This window comes from Camarhynchus parvulus, chromosome 11, assembly GCF_901933205.1.
Source record: "Camarhynchus parvulus chromosome 11, STF_HiC, whole genome shotgun sequence".
NCBI classification, from domain to species: Eukaryota; Metazoa; Chordata; class Aves; order Passeriformes; family Thraupidae; genus Camarhynchus; species Camarhynchus parvulus.
Window position 1 is genome coordinate 20,247,614 of NC_044581.1, and position 15,767 is coordinate 20,263,380.

General features: G+C 41.5%; 1 protein-coding gene across 2 annotated transcripts in view; it reads left to right on the top strand.

Moving 5' to 3' along the window:
* The window catches only part of PEPD (peptidase D), a 151,832-nt gene that overhangs the window by 119,013 nt on the left and 17,052 nt on the right, over positions 1-15,767 (top strand). For both annotated transcript variants that reach the window (XM_030955803.1, XM_030955802.1), the window contains one exon: positions 9,620-9,804. In XM_030955803.1, the coding sequence (XP_030811663.1) occupies positions 9,620-9,804 (185 nt within the window). The remainder of the gene's footprint in view (positions 1-9,619; positions 9,805-15,767) is intronic.

A 15,767-nucleotide genomic window follows, 5' to 3' on the forward strand; every position in this document is an offset into this window, starting at 1 on the left:
AGGGGTTTCTGTAATGTTTGGAGCTACCCTTCCACTCTGTCATTTCCAAATGAACAATTTGAGAAACAGAATGATTCAGGGGAGCCCTTCTGTAGGTCTGGGACTGAGGACTTCCTTTGAAGAGCAGGAGGAACAGTCCTTGGGAGTTCTCTAGGATGGAACATCACAGGTCACCATGAGCCACCTCCAGAGGCAGCCTGGAAGGCAGGCAGGGTGTTCCTGTGGGTGACCCCTGTGTCCTGCTGCAGATTGAGTGCCAGCTGCTCCTGCTGTCCCTCTGTGTGTTTGTAGGTGCGGGATGCAGAACCAAGTTAATCCCACATGGTCTTTGTCCTGTGGGCAGCTGTAACTGCCTCAGTTGAGCTGCTCTGTGAAACTCTGACCACTTTTTGTGCATTTCTCCTGATTTATTCAGGGTTTTTTTATTGTTGTAACTTCCTAAGTGCTTTGCAATGAAGGGGTTGTCTTAGCTGGTTTTCCCATGTACAGCCTTCCAAGGAATGTTGTGAATTAGAAGGACAAAACAAAGAGGCCACTTTATTTTCCAGTGGTTCGCCTCCTCCCTGTTTGCCTGATGCTAAAGGACTGAAGTAGTAAAGCTGATGGGGGTAGAGGGGCAAGCCCAGGGACTTTCCAGGGTGAGTGGTCTATTTTAGTACAGCAGGATGTAGATTTTGGATGGTGTGTCCTCCTTTGGTACCTAAATACTGAGGCACAGTTCTTTCAGTCAGACTGTCAAGAAGTAAGTTTAGTGAACCACTACCAGTTTAAATAACCTACTTAAATAACAAAAAATGCTGTGATTTGAATTCAAAGCAGCAGTATGAGTCCCTGTTCTATTTTCTAGTAAAATGCCTCTAACAAAGAAAGAAGAGTGGAGAATCCAGCTCAGGTAGAATAGTACCAAGAGCAAAGATTAAAATAACTCAATTAAAGAACTGTTTAATAAAAACAATTTAATGAAACCTAATAGCTAGGATATATATTTGGCATAACAGATCATATTACCAGCAGGTGTTTCTGTTATTAAGCTGAGCAGAGTTGTACCTGGCAACATATGCAAATTCAAAATTTGCAGCTTCATAGATTACTGCTTCTTTTTGTCCACAACAAATATATGACTTCTTTACAATTCAGATTGATTTTTGGTTTCTAATACTGCTTTAGAGTAATTGTCACTGTATCCAACTAGGATTGAAATCTATTATACCTAAAGAGAATAACTGTAACTGTTACTAATATTTATCCTCCCAGGTAGAAGGTTCTTATTCACATGCAATGGGAGTTTTGTGCATGTAGTATTTTTTATTATGTGTAGTCCAGAGTTGTATTTAGTGGAACACCACGTGGTCATGCTTCTCTGTTGTGCTGTATAAAAACAGTAGCTGATTTTGGTGAGTTTTTAAAAAGAAACTGGACTGTAAACTGGAACTTTTGACAATGGCACAACAGGGAAGGGTATGAGAGCACAATCTGTTTTACAGTTTGTATAATTTCAAGATGCCCATGTGAATTATTCCCATTCAGATTGTCATATTTTAGTTAAAGCACTGCTGATCATTATTAATCTGCTGTAATATCTGCAGCAAAACAATTCTTCTCAGGAATAAAAAATTAATGACAGAAGTTGAAGATTTTATTCCAATTCCTCTGAAGAGCAAATCCTTTTAGGGCATGTTGTAACCAATATTTGATATTCACAAATCTTGCTGAATGGCACCACAGTATTATTTTCCCCTCCTTGCAGTTCAGAATGTTGAAAGACAGATTGGAAAGTGAATCTTGTCACTATATGTTTTTAAAAGCTATTTGCAATCTGCTCTCTCTCCTCTATTGAATGGAGTGGACTGTACTTTTTTTGCTGGCATTAATGTTCATCAATTGATAAACAAACAAAAAATTCAACAGAAGTTGAAAACTGCCTTTCTGAGATGGACCCAGCAAAGGTAGACCAGCTTTCTGTGGTGTGTTAATTCTGGTTTTCTCAGTGTAAATGGTTGAGGCATTGCTGCTGCTTTGGAAATAAAAGCAGAAGGCACTAAAGGATGTGTAGACAATACTGTCAGTAAAATTGAAATTCTTTATTCTTTCAAGATATTAATTAAAAATGGTATGATTGATTACTAGAGCTCTCATTGCTGGTCACCTGTTCAGCACAGCAGTAACCCATGGCAAGAGGTGAAAGAAAAGGGAATTTTCCCCTGCCAGCCTCAGCAGGTGCTGCAGACCCTCAGGGAAAGCAGGATTCTGTTGGAATGTGGGGGCTCTCACTGCAGACCTGGGAGCTGCTGCTCCTGCTGGGATGGGCAGGACCACTGCAGCATTCAGAGGCTCAAATAATGCTGAGTTACCCCCCAGGGTACAAAAACAGGCATTTAAACTGTTTCTGCCCTGAGATCTCTCTCTTCTCCAGGTACCTGAGCAGAGTCTGCAGGAGCTGCCATGGCTCAGTGGATTTTTCCCTACTTTAAGGGATTCTTCAAAGGTGTGGCTTGCACAAGCAAATACATTTAGATATCTTTACAGACTCAGCCTAAATTGGCTGCAGGTTTTTGCCTTTCTATACCTAATGGGATTTGGTTTAAGAGCTTTTTTTAAAAATCCTTTTTTCCTAATTGTAACATGCTGTGTATTGTAACATTGTGCAATTCTGATTTTAATAGTGATATTGGGGGAATGAGCTGCCTGTACCTTGTCTGATTTTTAGTACCTGCAGTGATTTTCTCACAGCTCAGTGTTCAGGAATTGTGCTTGATATTTGCTGTAATTTGAGTTGAAGTGCAAAGTTCACAAGTCCTTTAATCTTGACACTGCATCAGCTGTAGCTGTCAGAGTGCAAACCTGCCAGACATAAATTGTGCTGTTTGCCCTGAGTCTTATCTAAACAGGCTCTTTGCTGAGCTTCAAAGACTGATAAGTTTCCACACTGCAATCACTCCCTCCCACACTTCCTTCATTCTGTCAATCCTTTTCCTTTTTTCCTCTTCAACATACACTTCTTTTGGAAGGAGCAAGCTGTAAAATTGTGTCTGGCAAAACTCAATTCCAGTGCTGCCTCCAGACATGGAAAAAAATCCCTCCTCTTGCTCCACACCTGCATCTATTCATATTGCTTTTCTTGATGTTTCTGCGTGGCAGAATGTTACCCTTATGTTGCTTCTGATGCCTGACAGCTCACCTTGTGCAGGGTTTATAACTGGGAAGATGGAATTACTGCTGAAAACCTCCATCATCCGTGCACAGGATGGACTTACTGCTGGAAACCTCCATACTGATGCAAAAGGAATGTCACAGGACAGCTGAATTGCACAGTGCTGTTCAGCCTTTTGAAGAAGTGCAAATTTCAGAGGTGATGGGGATCAATCTCTGTTTCCCTCCAGTAACTCCCATGCCTGTAAGGCAGGTGAATCTTACTGGGGAATAAAGGGGTGACTTTATTGCCCAGAAATACCATCCTGGTGTGGAGCTGTGGCACTGGGGCTCCAGGCACAGGGCAGGGGCAGGTCTGGCAATCCCTGCAGTCGGAACTGAGGCTATTTGCAGGTGTGACACAGCAGCAAATCCTGTCTAGTACCCTTTTTGTGCTGGGCAAGTTAACAGGCTCTTCTCCTCCCATGGCAGCCAGATGCAGCCATGCCACAGCTGGAAAGCACAGTCAGAAATGGCATCCCTGAATTTGGCACCCATGAGGCAAATAATGCTCACCCCATGAGCCGTGTGGTCATCCACACAGCCTTGAGCAGCTTCACTGCTGCCCAAACATTGGCAGTGTCAGAGCCCAGCTTTTGGGGCTTTGCCCCATGGCACAGTTGCTTTACCTGGTGCTGCAGGACACCACGTTCAAAACCAGAGCAAACACTGAGTGTTTCCTGCAGTGGGCCAAAAAGAAAGCGTGAAAATCACAAATATGACAATTGTTTCTCTAGCACCCAAGTGAAGAGGGAAGAGATAATTGGTTTTTAGTATTTAAATTATGTTTTGGTTTGTTTTTTAAACTGGGTCTGATTGAATTCTGAAGACCTATTGTTTTATGTCTGATATGGTCTCTGCCAGTTGGCAGATTTTAATCTGTTCCAGTGGGCTGCTGGCTGGGCTGGGATTGTGTGTTCTGTCTGCATTTCAGTGGCACTGCCAGGGGACATTGGGCCTTTTGCCCTTGTCTGTGGACACTTGGAAATTAAATGTAACTTAACCTTAGCACAATTTGGGGAGAAGTTACTAGAACCTTGCCATACTCGTTTTTTTTTAGTAAGATTGTGACATCTGTGTTGGCAAAAAACCCCCACCCAACAACAACAACAAAAAAAAAACCTGTTAAATCATTTGTGGTTTAATCATTGTCACATTACAACCACAAAGTACCCTAAGTAGTGGCCAAAAAAATCCTGTTAGGCCTTTTCAGAGTGCTTTCTGACCAAAGTGGCTAAATACCACGCAGTAATTCTAAATTATTTTTGTATGCTGTTTCTACTTTATGTTCTCAAATGGCTTCTAATAAAACTTCAGATAATAATCACTGGGATAAAAATACCAGTGAGTTAACAGCAGCTGAGGAACAGTTTATAGTGTGATGTGTTATAGCAACTCATTTTTTTAATTCTACTGTTTAAAAATTTATGGTATATTCATCAAAAGATAGGAATGCTTTTGATTTCTGGTTTCACTAGAAGCTTTTCTTTCTTTTTGGGGGGTGGCAAAGAGGACACAAAAATCCCCTCCATTGATGTGGTCAGAGAGGTCACACATTATTGCAGAGATCCTCATATGATGTTCCAGAGTCCTTGAACCTGGTGTTTTATGTGAAATTTTGTGTGGTTTGGCAAACAGATATCAAAGAGGAAATATTTTCAAGGAAGTAAAATAATATTAATTTTATCTTTTTCCTTTCTTTCACAGTAATATCTAAGAGTATCAGATAACATTTAGCTTTATGGGGATACCTTTAAAAAAAGACTTTAGGCAGACTTAATGCACTAATTTTGCCATTTTTAAGTGGTACCTCACACATCTGCAAACCTCCACTGTACTGTTTGCATTGTGTCTGAAAACTAATAACCTCCCTAGATTTTTGTTCATTAATGCATGGTCTGGTTTATTTCATTGCTGGACATCTGCAGTGTCTGCTTGCTGCTGTGCAGCTCATTCACTCTGCATCTCCAGGAATCTGTGGTTGCTGTAAGAGGTGGCGTTGAGCTGACCTCTCTGCTGAGCACGTGCTGCATGCAGGTAACAAACCCCAGCCTCATGAGCCTGGGCACTGAGCTTCCCTGGGGAGCCAGCCCTGCCTCAGTGACCTCTAGCACCCAGTGTCTCATTTGGCACAGAATTAGGAAGGGAGCAGACACCTCATCAGCAGATTTTCCTGAGTACAGACTCATTTTGGTACAAGCTGTCAAAGTCCAAGGACCCTCCAATCTGACTTTTTAAACCTCATCTGTCACTGGACTATAATTGGTTTATAAATTGGCTTAAAGATAATAACAGAACTAACCTTTCTACACAAAAAGCACGTCTGCAACTATCATAAAAGTTCTTACACAAAAAGCATGTCTGCAACTATGATAAACTTCCCCAAGGCTTACAAATAATACTCCTGAATAATACATGAGCCAAACATGCTGGTGAGTGACTGGTGGTGGGAATCAGTGCTGGCCCACGTTGCAGAGCACTCAGCCACTGAGTAACTCACACACCCAGGGGCAGAGGCACTTGGAAGTTGTTGTTGTGGGGTTTGCTTGGTTTTTAGCTGCTTTTTCTCCCTACAAGAATGCTAATATGGTGTTTGACTTCTGCTTGCAGCTGGCACAGAGGTCTCTGCTGGACCCTCAAAAATCCAGAAGCTGAGGCACCTCCACAAACCAAGGATTCTTTGTACAAAATATTCATTCAGCACTGTTCAGCTACTGTTCTTCTTCTCACCTGCAAGTCTGCAGTGTGTAGGGCAGATTGTTCCCTGGCTGCCTGCAGACTCCTCTCTGTTACTGTTTTAACATGCTAAAGCCATCCACACAGGTGTGTGCCCAGAGTGAGCACCTCTGGCCTTTCAGCATTCTGCAGCTGAGCAGAGTGAGGCACCTCTGGGCTTTGACAGAGGGACTCACATATTCTCCCTGCAGTCCTTGGGGCATTTCCAGATTGTTGAGTTGCACATCATACGAGAGCACCAAAAAGTTCTGCTCATGGCTTCTTATCAAGTTGGCAGGTTGATGAAGCTATCAACTCTGATATTCAATTTTTCCTCCTTTCTCTGCTTTTTGCAATTATTGAAGTTCAGTATCTACAAAGGAAAATAAGATTAGCAGAATTCAAGGACTTCTATCTTTGAGTATATTTACTAGGTATCTGAATGACACCTGAGTGCAGGGATGTCAGTCAGTCCCAGAGACAGCTGGGCTTGCACAGGCCATTGTATTATGAAGATTTCAAATGCCAGATAAAGCTAATACAATTTTAGTTTTAAAATAACTTCAAAACATCATATATTTCTGTTTGCTCTATAATAAATGCATACAACATACGAATATACTTCTGTATAAAATGGACAAAGACGTCTTCCTTAAATTATGGTTGTTACTTTTTTCAGTGGATTTTTTCTATACTTTTAAGTAGTTGCCTTAGTACTGTAAAATAGTTCTTTCTCTTCACAAAATTAGTGTTTTTAATATTACAAAGACAGTAGGAGATGTTTGAAGATTTGCATTTAGATCCTCTTTCTTTGTCAAATTACCTGTTTAAGAAATGGGTAGAAATCTGTTTGAACCTTATTATTAAAGTTTATTCCTAGCATGATGGGCATCCTCTCATAGCAAACAAGACAAGGATATCACCATTTTTTAAGTGAAGACCAAAAATCACTCCACTTATTTCACTGTCTCTAGTCAGCTCAGAATATCTTCCTATTTTGTCTTAGCACTCAAGTAATAGTCTGTATAGGGGATTTTTATCCAGGGCTTGTAGGTTAAGTGTCTTGGAGGGGGTGGCCACCACCCCATAGTCATAATAGAATAAAGCATGAAGCCAGACAACAGAATAGAAAGTGCAATCTATCTATAAACCCTTTCTTTTTAATTAAGACTATTTGAATACCTATTTATTTGTAAACCAAGATTTGTATTATTTAGCAGGGTGCCTCCAGCAGAAGTTTAATTTCCCTGTGCCCAGAGCTGCCCCAGTGCTGTCTGCAGCTCCAGCAGCATGGGGGACACAACTGGAGCTGACATATTTCATATCCCTAGCAAAGCTCGTGGCACTGGCTGGATGATAAAAGAGTGCTCCAGAGCCATTTTGCTGGGCTCTGTCTGAAGCACCACCCTGGCTCCAAGAGAGAGCCCAAAGCTGCAGATTTTCCATCCAGCCTCATTATTTATTTCACAGCAGAGCTTTTTGTTGTCCTCAGTCTCTAATGAAGCAGATAAGATGAATAAAAACCAAAACAGACAGGGAATTAAGAAGGAAGAAGTATTTGCACTTTCAGACAATGAAAGAAAAAGGTAGAGGTGAGGGAAAAAGGAATTCTAATGGATTTGCTCAGTGCCTGGAAATACTCAGGATTTACAACCATGGCAGTCTTTTCAGTTAGGGCAATAGTGCCATTAATTTGCTCCGTTCAACTTCTGCAGACAAATGGATATGTGGCTTTGGTGGTTTTATTTCTGATCAGTTTGATATTTGTATCTCCTCTTGTATCTCTTCCTCAGTTTGATAAAGGTGACTGTGTCGCTTTGAGTGGAGTTCTGTGGGTTTGGATTGAGACCAGCAGTGCCAGCAGAGCTGCAGAGGGAAGCTGAGCTGCAGACAGCAGACACCTCAGCTCCACTCCTCTCAGATAGCTCAGCTTGATCCAGAGCATCCAGGGAATGGCTGTGTTTTGTCTGCCAGCCATGGAGTTCTGACCTTCATTTTTAACAAGAGAGGGTGAGGCTTCAAGCAGTTGACCAGGGTCAGATGTTGTTACATGTGGCTTTGCAGTTATGGTGGTGAAAATAGGTGACTTGTGGTAATACTCAGCTAAGAAATCATGGGAAAGATCTTGAAAGAACATCTAGTGTCCTCAGAAAGAAGACTGAACACTTTTAGAGCAGTTGGAGTTAGCTGCAAACTGCAAAAGCTGAACCTCGACTTAGACATAGAAATTCTGTATTCCTACAGTTATAAAATAAACAGGAAAGCAACTGTGATTCAGTAATACTTCTAGTGTGATACGTGTAATATTGATGTGAGGGATTGTAGTGATTTCAATTTACCATTCAATAGAGTGGAGCCCAGTGTGAGAGAGCTGTGAAACACAGGTGAATCTAGAGAAGTGAAAATTGCAATACAGTCAATATTCAGAAAGATAAATAATTATAGAATATGTTGAGCAGTTGTCAGAGAACAGCTGGTTATAGTTGTATGGGTTCTTATTGAATGAAAAATCTAAATTCCTTTCTAAAGTAGGGAAACCATAAAAATATCACATTTTGAGCAGGAAGACTGCACACACTTATGGGTGAGCATCACACACTTGGGCACTGCTGGCTTTTGTGAGGAAGTAGCAATGAAGGGTTTGTCTGTTTGTCTGCCACTTGCTGCTCAGTTTGATTCTGATCTTTATATCAGAGCCACACAGGACAGCTGAGTGCTTTCTCCAAGCACTCCCATAGGATGATTTTATTTCCATCTTTGAAGCCTCAGTACTTTCAGCAAAAAGTGATAATGTAATTAAGAGATGACATTTATCTTCACAAGACCCTAGAGCTGCGTGTTTAACTGGATTAAAGCAAACGGAACTTGGTGGGAGTTTGGCCTTAAAAATTGCTCAGTTCTTATTTGTTTAATCATGCCAAAATTGAACAAGGAAAATATTCTTCAACTGTACCTTAGCCCTAGTTGTCTTGACTCTGCAACTGCTGCTCTGTTGATGATGACTCAATGCCATGGTGAACTAATTAGGACAGTACTTTGTTACTAACAAAAGAGCTGCTTTCTTCCTCCCTCCTCTCCCCAGCAGTTTGTCAAACAAAATTGTATCCTATACCAAAATAATAGCAACCTAATGTATCCTGGCACTCTGTCTCTAGTCAAACAACAGTATTTTGTAATGCTGTTTCAGTACATGTATTAGAGGAGTTGTGTTTTACACAGCCCATTAACACAAGGGAATCATTAATTTCTGGAGAGTGTCTTTGCCAGGAAGATGTGGGCTTTAAATCTTCAAAGTACGTAGAAAAGTAGTGTCCATGTCAGATGTTCTAAATGGGTATGATCATTCTTGAAAATAAAAGGATGGTAATGTTCTATTCTCTGCATTTAAAAAACTGCAATCTACAGTTGACATTCTTATAGGAAGCTCAGGGATGCATTTCCAGCTCTGTGGACATGCTTAGATTGTAATAACGTCTTTTCACTTGGCTCTGGATGATAAGGTGCTGGTGTTTCTCTTGTTTGTATTTTTCTGTACTTCACAGACATCTTAAAATAGTTTTGTCTTGTTTAAAGTGTTTTTGTGAAAATGTAGTTGCTCTTTCCACCTTTGTTTTTTATATAAACAGAGGGCACATGTGTTACATCTGTTTTTTGAAAGCTGCTGTTAAAATCCTGTAGCAATAGTTAACTGAGCTGCCTGTTTGTGCTCTCCAAGGGGTGGCCTGGCCTGATATGCACCGTCTGGCTGACAGAGTCCATCTGGAGGAGCTGACTAGAATTGGCATTCTGAAAGGCAATGTGGATGACATGGTGAAGGTTCATCTGGGTGCAGTATTTATGCCACACGGGCTTGGACATCTACTTGGAATCGACGTGCATGATGTTGGAGGCTACCCAGAGGTTAGTGCTAGTCCATGCTCAACTCCCCTGCAGATTAACCCCCTCAGCTCCATCAGCACTGCTCAGGCTCTCTGGGTGGTTACCCAACTGCATCTTCTCAGAGGTACAGCAGATGTGCATTTAAGTGTCTCCTTTTTTTTAAAGATGTGGTATTTTATGCAGCTTACTCTAAGGAAATCTATTAGTTCATTGAAACATAAATTGTTTGTGGGGAGAAGTCAACTGATGGTGCTCTTTGGGCATTCTTAACCTGTTCAATTTCTACATACACTGTGTTGTTCCTCATGATTCACTGCTCTGACAGGCACCACCCAAGTACCCTGTGCTGTGGCAGAGCATCTCAGTCTGCCTGAGTCCTGTATTGGCAAGATTCACCTGCTCCATTGCAGATGTGAGGCAGCTGCAGGAGCCCCTGCTGTACCTGGGCAGTAAATCCCAGTGGCTGTGTCACATGGAAACAAGCTGGCTCATAGCCCTGTCTTGAGCTTTGATGTCCAGCATCAGCATGGGCACCAGTGAGGATGCAGCAAGAATAAAGTCCATCAAATCTTCCAGTCTTTGCAAATGTGAAAGCATAACCTCTTGTATTCTGAGTTTCTGCAGAAAACACAGAAGGATTGTCTTTTTCCTTGAATTAATTTGGTGATTCATGACTATGATTTGAAAGCAGAATAGGTAAAGTTCTGTAACCAATTAATGGCAGTAGGTCTGCAGTGATAACTAAAAGAATAAAATCTCTTAGGCAAATTGTACTTAATGTTTGAATAGAGGAAGTTTGCAGCAGCTTTGGAACCATTTCAGAAAAACTGTGTTTGTGTTAGGTTGTGGTTATTTGAGGCTAACTAAGGATTTTCAGTAATACAGTACAAAAATGGATCATTTCTCTCCTCTCATATGTAAGCTGTTCTTTTGCAAGAATCTGCAAAAGAAACAAGGAACTCCATAGGTAAAGTTGAAGCACATTTTGGTGCTTGTTCATGTTGGGTGACCAGGCAGCCTAACAGCTGCTATTGCTGGTTCAGTTTTGCAGGCAGGGGAGAAACAGTATATAATATTTGAGGATACTTATTACATTCACCATGTAATTATAGTTGAGATACAATATTGTGATAACGATGTATTAGCATCAGCTAATAAACTTAGGTGTAATAAAAAGGAAACAAAAATCAAAAGCAAAATCAAAACTCTGATTTTAAGGTTTCTGCACTATCTGATACAGAGAGGATGGATGGTTGTCCCTTTGTTCCCCCCAAGTGCATTCTCTGTGCACAAATGGAGACATCCAGCAAAGCACAGGGAGAGTTCATAAACTTTAAAATCCAGGAGCCTGCTGCTGCATGCCTTTGCTTAGATTGTTTTCACTTGTGTTGTGAATAGCCTCTCTGAATTTGGTGGACTTAAAAAACAGGAGCAAGTGTTCAAGACTTTGGTAGGGTGAAGAGATAACTAAATTTTAGGAACAAGTGAGTAGAATTCTGAGAGTGCAAAGTACCCTTCTTGGTTTTGCCTAAAAACTGTATTCTTTGAGGTTAGAGCAAGTACCTTACTGTCATGGGAGATTTCTAGAACTGATTTTGTGTGAGTCTGAAGCAATGGACCCTGTACACCTTCCATCTCAGCAGATTTCAGTAGTGTGGCATACAAGCTACGGAATCATTTTTTGACAATAGATTTTGTTTTCATATGAATGAATTTATAATTGTTATTGTATGGATATTTTATAAAATTTAAGGGTTATTTTTTGAAAGGAAACTGATCTATCCACAATTTTGAAAGAGCAGCCTTTTACAGATAAAAATGGATATAGGGACTGTATTGTCAAATGAGTTAGGCTCTCCAGTTTTGTATTTACTGTGGGTAAAAATGCCAGAGCTCTACACAGAATTTTATATCTGCAAATACTGAAATTGTTTGTTTGTGTTGGCATGCAACTGCATTCTTACATGAAGAATGCTTGCATGGCTAATTTACTTTCAAAATCTAATCCTAAATAGCAAATTACTTGAATATGAAGCATGTATGAAAGCTCACGAACAAATAGCTAATGTTCTGTATTTGCATATAAAAGTGCACATAGATGAGTGTATGGCATCACTTTGTTTGAAAAATTATGAATTCTGGGTTCTGCAGAAGAACAACCCCTTTAAACTCTCTGTGTGGCATTAATTTCACCTCTGGTAGACCCTTCACTTCTCTCTGTCCCAAAGCAGGAGGCCCTGCACCTGGGTGTGGGAGGGACACTGCAGGAGCCTCTCAGGGAGCTGGGAGGGAGCTCCATCAGCCCTCTCTGGGCTGTCCTCATGGCAGCCTGGTCCCTGCCAGGGCAGGGGAGCCGTGGAGGGATGCAGGGGATGTGGTTCTGCCCAAGTTCATCTGAACACGAGCAACTGAGCACCTTTCCTGCAAGTGTGGGACGTGTCTGTATTAAATGGGAGAAGGCTTATTCTCCATGCCTCATTGTTCCATGAAAAAGCACATTTTGAAGACATCTAGTACACTCTGGAGTGATTTGCGGTGCATTTTAAATGTTTACCAGCTAGTGAGATCTTCACAAAGGTTTTTATAAAGCCATTTTGGTGTTTATTGTACACTGAGCCCATGCCTGTAGTATCATGTCCTTTTTTCTAGCTGGTTAAAAAGCAACATCTTTGCTTTTGGCCAAGGGAATTTCTGGGAGTATTACAAACGATTTTTTAAAAATAAAAACTTTCCAAGTGGATATTATTCCATTATTTTCCTCAAGTGTAAACAGTTACATTTGAAATAATACAATAAACGTTAATTTCCTAATTTTTATCCGTCAGAAAGTTTTGTGTGTTCCAAAAAAACTATTTCCAGACATTGTTAGCTTAGATTAGTTATTCATTGGTAGCCAAAGATTTCTTTTTTCAAAATTGGCAATAATAAGTTTTCATCTTTTCCAGTAAGCTGCTTTCACATGCAGCATTGAACAAGCACTTTCTTCTTCTTTGACAAAAGTTGTAAATACTTGCAGATTTTCTGCAAAGTATACTCCGGGATATTAGAAAATATAACATTTCCCCTTCCTGTTTTTTGCTGTGATAAAGAACAACCGGTTTTGGCCAGCAATGAACGTGTCTTGGCAACCTTATTTTAGGACAGCACGTTCACAGGAGTGTGAGCACAGTGTTTGCCAGTGAAGCACACGAGTGAAGGTGCTGGTTTTCAGGAGGGCTGAGCAGCAGGAACTCCCTGGGCACCGCGACGTTCCTCGGGGAAAGCGGGTGCTGCACATTTTGCCAGCAATGAACATATTTTGGCAACCTTATTTTAGGACAACACTTTCACAGGAGTGTGAGCACAGTGTTTCCCACTGAAAGATGCAAGTAAAGGTGCTGTTTTTTAGGAGGGCTGAGCAGCAGGAGCTCCCTGGGGACTGCCGGGCACCGCGGCATTCCTCTGGGAAACTGAACACATTTTGCCAGCCATGAACGTGTCTTGGCAACCTTATTTTAGGACAGCCTGTTCACAGGAGTGTGAGCACAGTGTTTCCCAGTGAAGCACACAAATGAAGGTGCTGGTTTTCAGGAAGGGCTGAGCAGCAGGAACTCCCTGGGGACCATGTCTCCTGCTGGGCACCGTGGCGTTCCTTGGGGAAACCAAGCGCCGTGTGTTTTGCCAGCCATGAATGTGTCTTGGCAGCCTTATTTTAGGACAGCATGTTCAGAGTAGTGTGAGCACAATGTTTCCCACTGAATGATGCAAGTGAAGGTGCTGGTTTTCAGGAGGGCTGAGCAACAAGAGCTCCCTGGGGACCGCCAGGCTCCGCGGCGTTCCTCGGGGAAACTGAGCACCACGCATTTTGCCAGCCATGAATGTGTTTTGTCAACCTTATTTTAGGACAACACTTTCACAGGAGTGTGAGCACAGTGTTTCCCAGTGGAGCACACAAGTAAAGGTGCTGGTTTTCAGGAGGGCTGAGCACCAGGAGCTCCCTGGGGACCGTGGTGTTCCTCACGGGAAGCCGAGCGCCGCGCCCCGCTTTGAAAATCCGCCCGTTCCTTCTGAGGGTCTGACTGCAGCTCAAGCACTGCTGAACATTCAGCCCCAGTGGTACTAATCACTTCAGAAAATCTGGCCCTCAGTCAGACTGAGCTTGCTTCAAAGGGTGAAAACCCCACTGGGCTTAGCTTCTGCTGTAAAATTTAATCATGGAGATGGTTTTCTCACATTCTTTCAGTTGTTTCTGGGTAAATTCGATATGGGATATAAATGAGGGTTTGAGCCTGTTGCAATGAAGAAAATGTGGTAGGTGGCCCCAAATTTTCAGGCCCTGAGGTAGATGAGGCTGAAGTTTTCATTTAAATCTAGGTTCTGTGTCTCTAGATGCCTGAGTTGATTGAATTTCATGCTATATTAATTGACTATAAGGCTCTAAAGAATACTAAGTACATTTGATGACTTTCTATAATAATAAGCCAGTTAATTTAAGTTAGGTTAATAACTACTGTGATTTTCACATCTTATGAATTAAGAGTTTAATTTCATTTTGTTTTTTAAAATTATAAGATTTGCCTTAGTTTTAATTTTTAATTCAATTATCATGAAAAGGTGATCCTTTTGTTGCTATTCTGCATCACAAATTAAGTTTGGAGGTCTGTTTTGGAGTTACCCACATCCTTCCATCACTGTGCATGCTTGGGGAACATCTCTGCTGTGCACAAGCTGTGTCTGGCTTTAACAGAAAGTTTGCTCCATATCCCAGATGACTGACTGGGAATTTAAGTACTGGAGAATACAGGAACAATCTTGTTCTGGCAAAAATTATTTTCCCTATGTATCCGACTTTCTGTTGAAGCAGAAGATTTCATTGTGGTTAGCATTGCAAATGATGCATTAATGTTTTTTCCTTTAAGAATCAGAGGATGAAGTGAATTTACCAAGAAGCCTAAAGCTGTTGTGCAGGGCCCTGGTGCTGCAAATTGCTTCACTTGCCATAACCTTGCAAATCCTTGCTCCAGCTTTGGTTACCCAGGACCTGCAAACATGAAACAACCTGTATGGAAGACACTTAGGGTGCCTTCACTTTACAAAGAGTAAAAGGAGGTTTCATTAGGTTTAACTTTTGGGTTTGTTCTTGCAAGTGATTGTACACCTTGGGAAAGGATTAGGAGAAAAAACTTGCTGCTTCTGCTTCATGGGACTCCCTTGAATCCTTTGTTTGTTTGTTTGTTTTGTTTCTTTGAATTCCTGCATAGCAAAAATGTACATACTGAGCAGGCAGCATGCAGGAAGGAAGTAGATGAGTGGAAAAACTACCTTTCCATGCAGAGCAGCACTGAAATCCATGGTGCTCATTGCTACCTGCTGGGTCAAACACCTACCAGGAGAGTTTCTGCAGCCTAGGACTCTTCTGTGGGGTTTAAACCTCTCCCAGAGTCAGCCTGGGATTTTTCTGTGGGGTTTAAACCTCTTCCAGAGTCAGCCTGGGATTTTTCTGTGGGGTTAAACCTCTCCCAGAGTCAGCCTAGGGTTCTGTGGGGTTTAAAGCCCTCCCAGAGTTGGGCTAAGAGATCTCACTCTGCTGTGTCATCTTGTGCTCAGCAAAGTTGGGATCAGTTCCCAGCAGCTTTTCCCTGTGAGGACAGATGCTGGAGTCCAGGTGTTTATGGAAGTTAGGGCTTGAGCAGGGGCAGAAGAGGAGGAAGGCTCAGGTGCCATGATGCAGACATGCCCTGTCATACCACAGAGTCCCCTCCTCCACTGAGAAAGAAGGTGTCAAAGATTTGAGGTTTTTAGTTGCATGGTTTGGGTTTCATTAATTCTGTTTAATTTTTTTTTAATGGAGATAGTTGCTTATGTTTCTCTGACTTACTGGAGTTTGTTGCAAAACACTTTGTGTGCTAACAGAGTTTTTATCTGAATATTTATTGTCCAGATATTTCTGAAATTTTAGCAGCAACTAATGGAGCTTGTGTGTTTTTGAACAATTTATTCTAGGT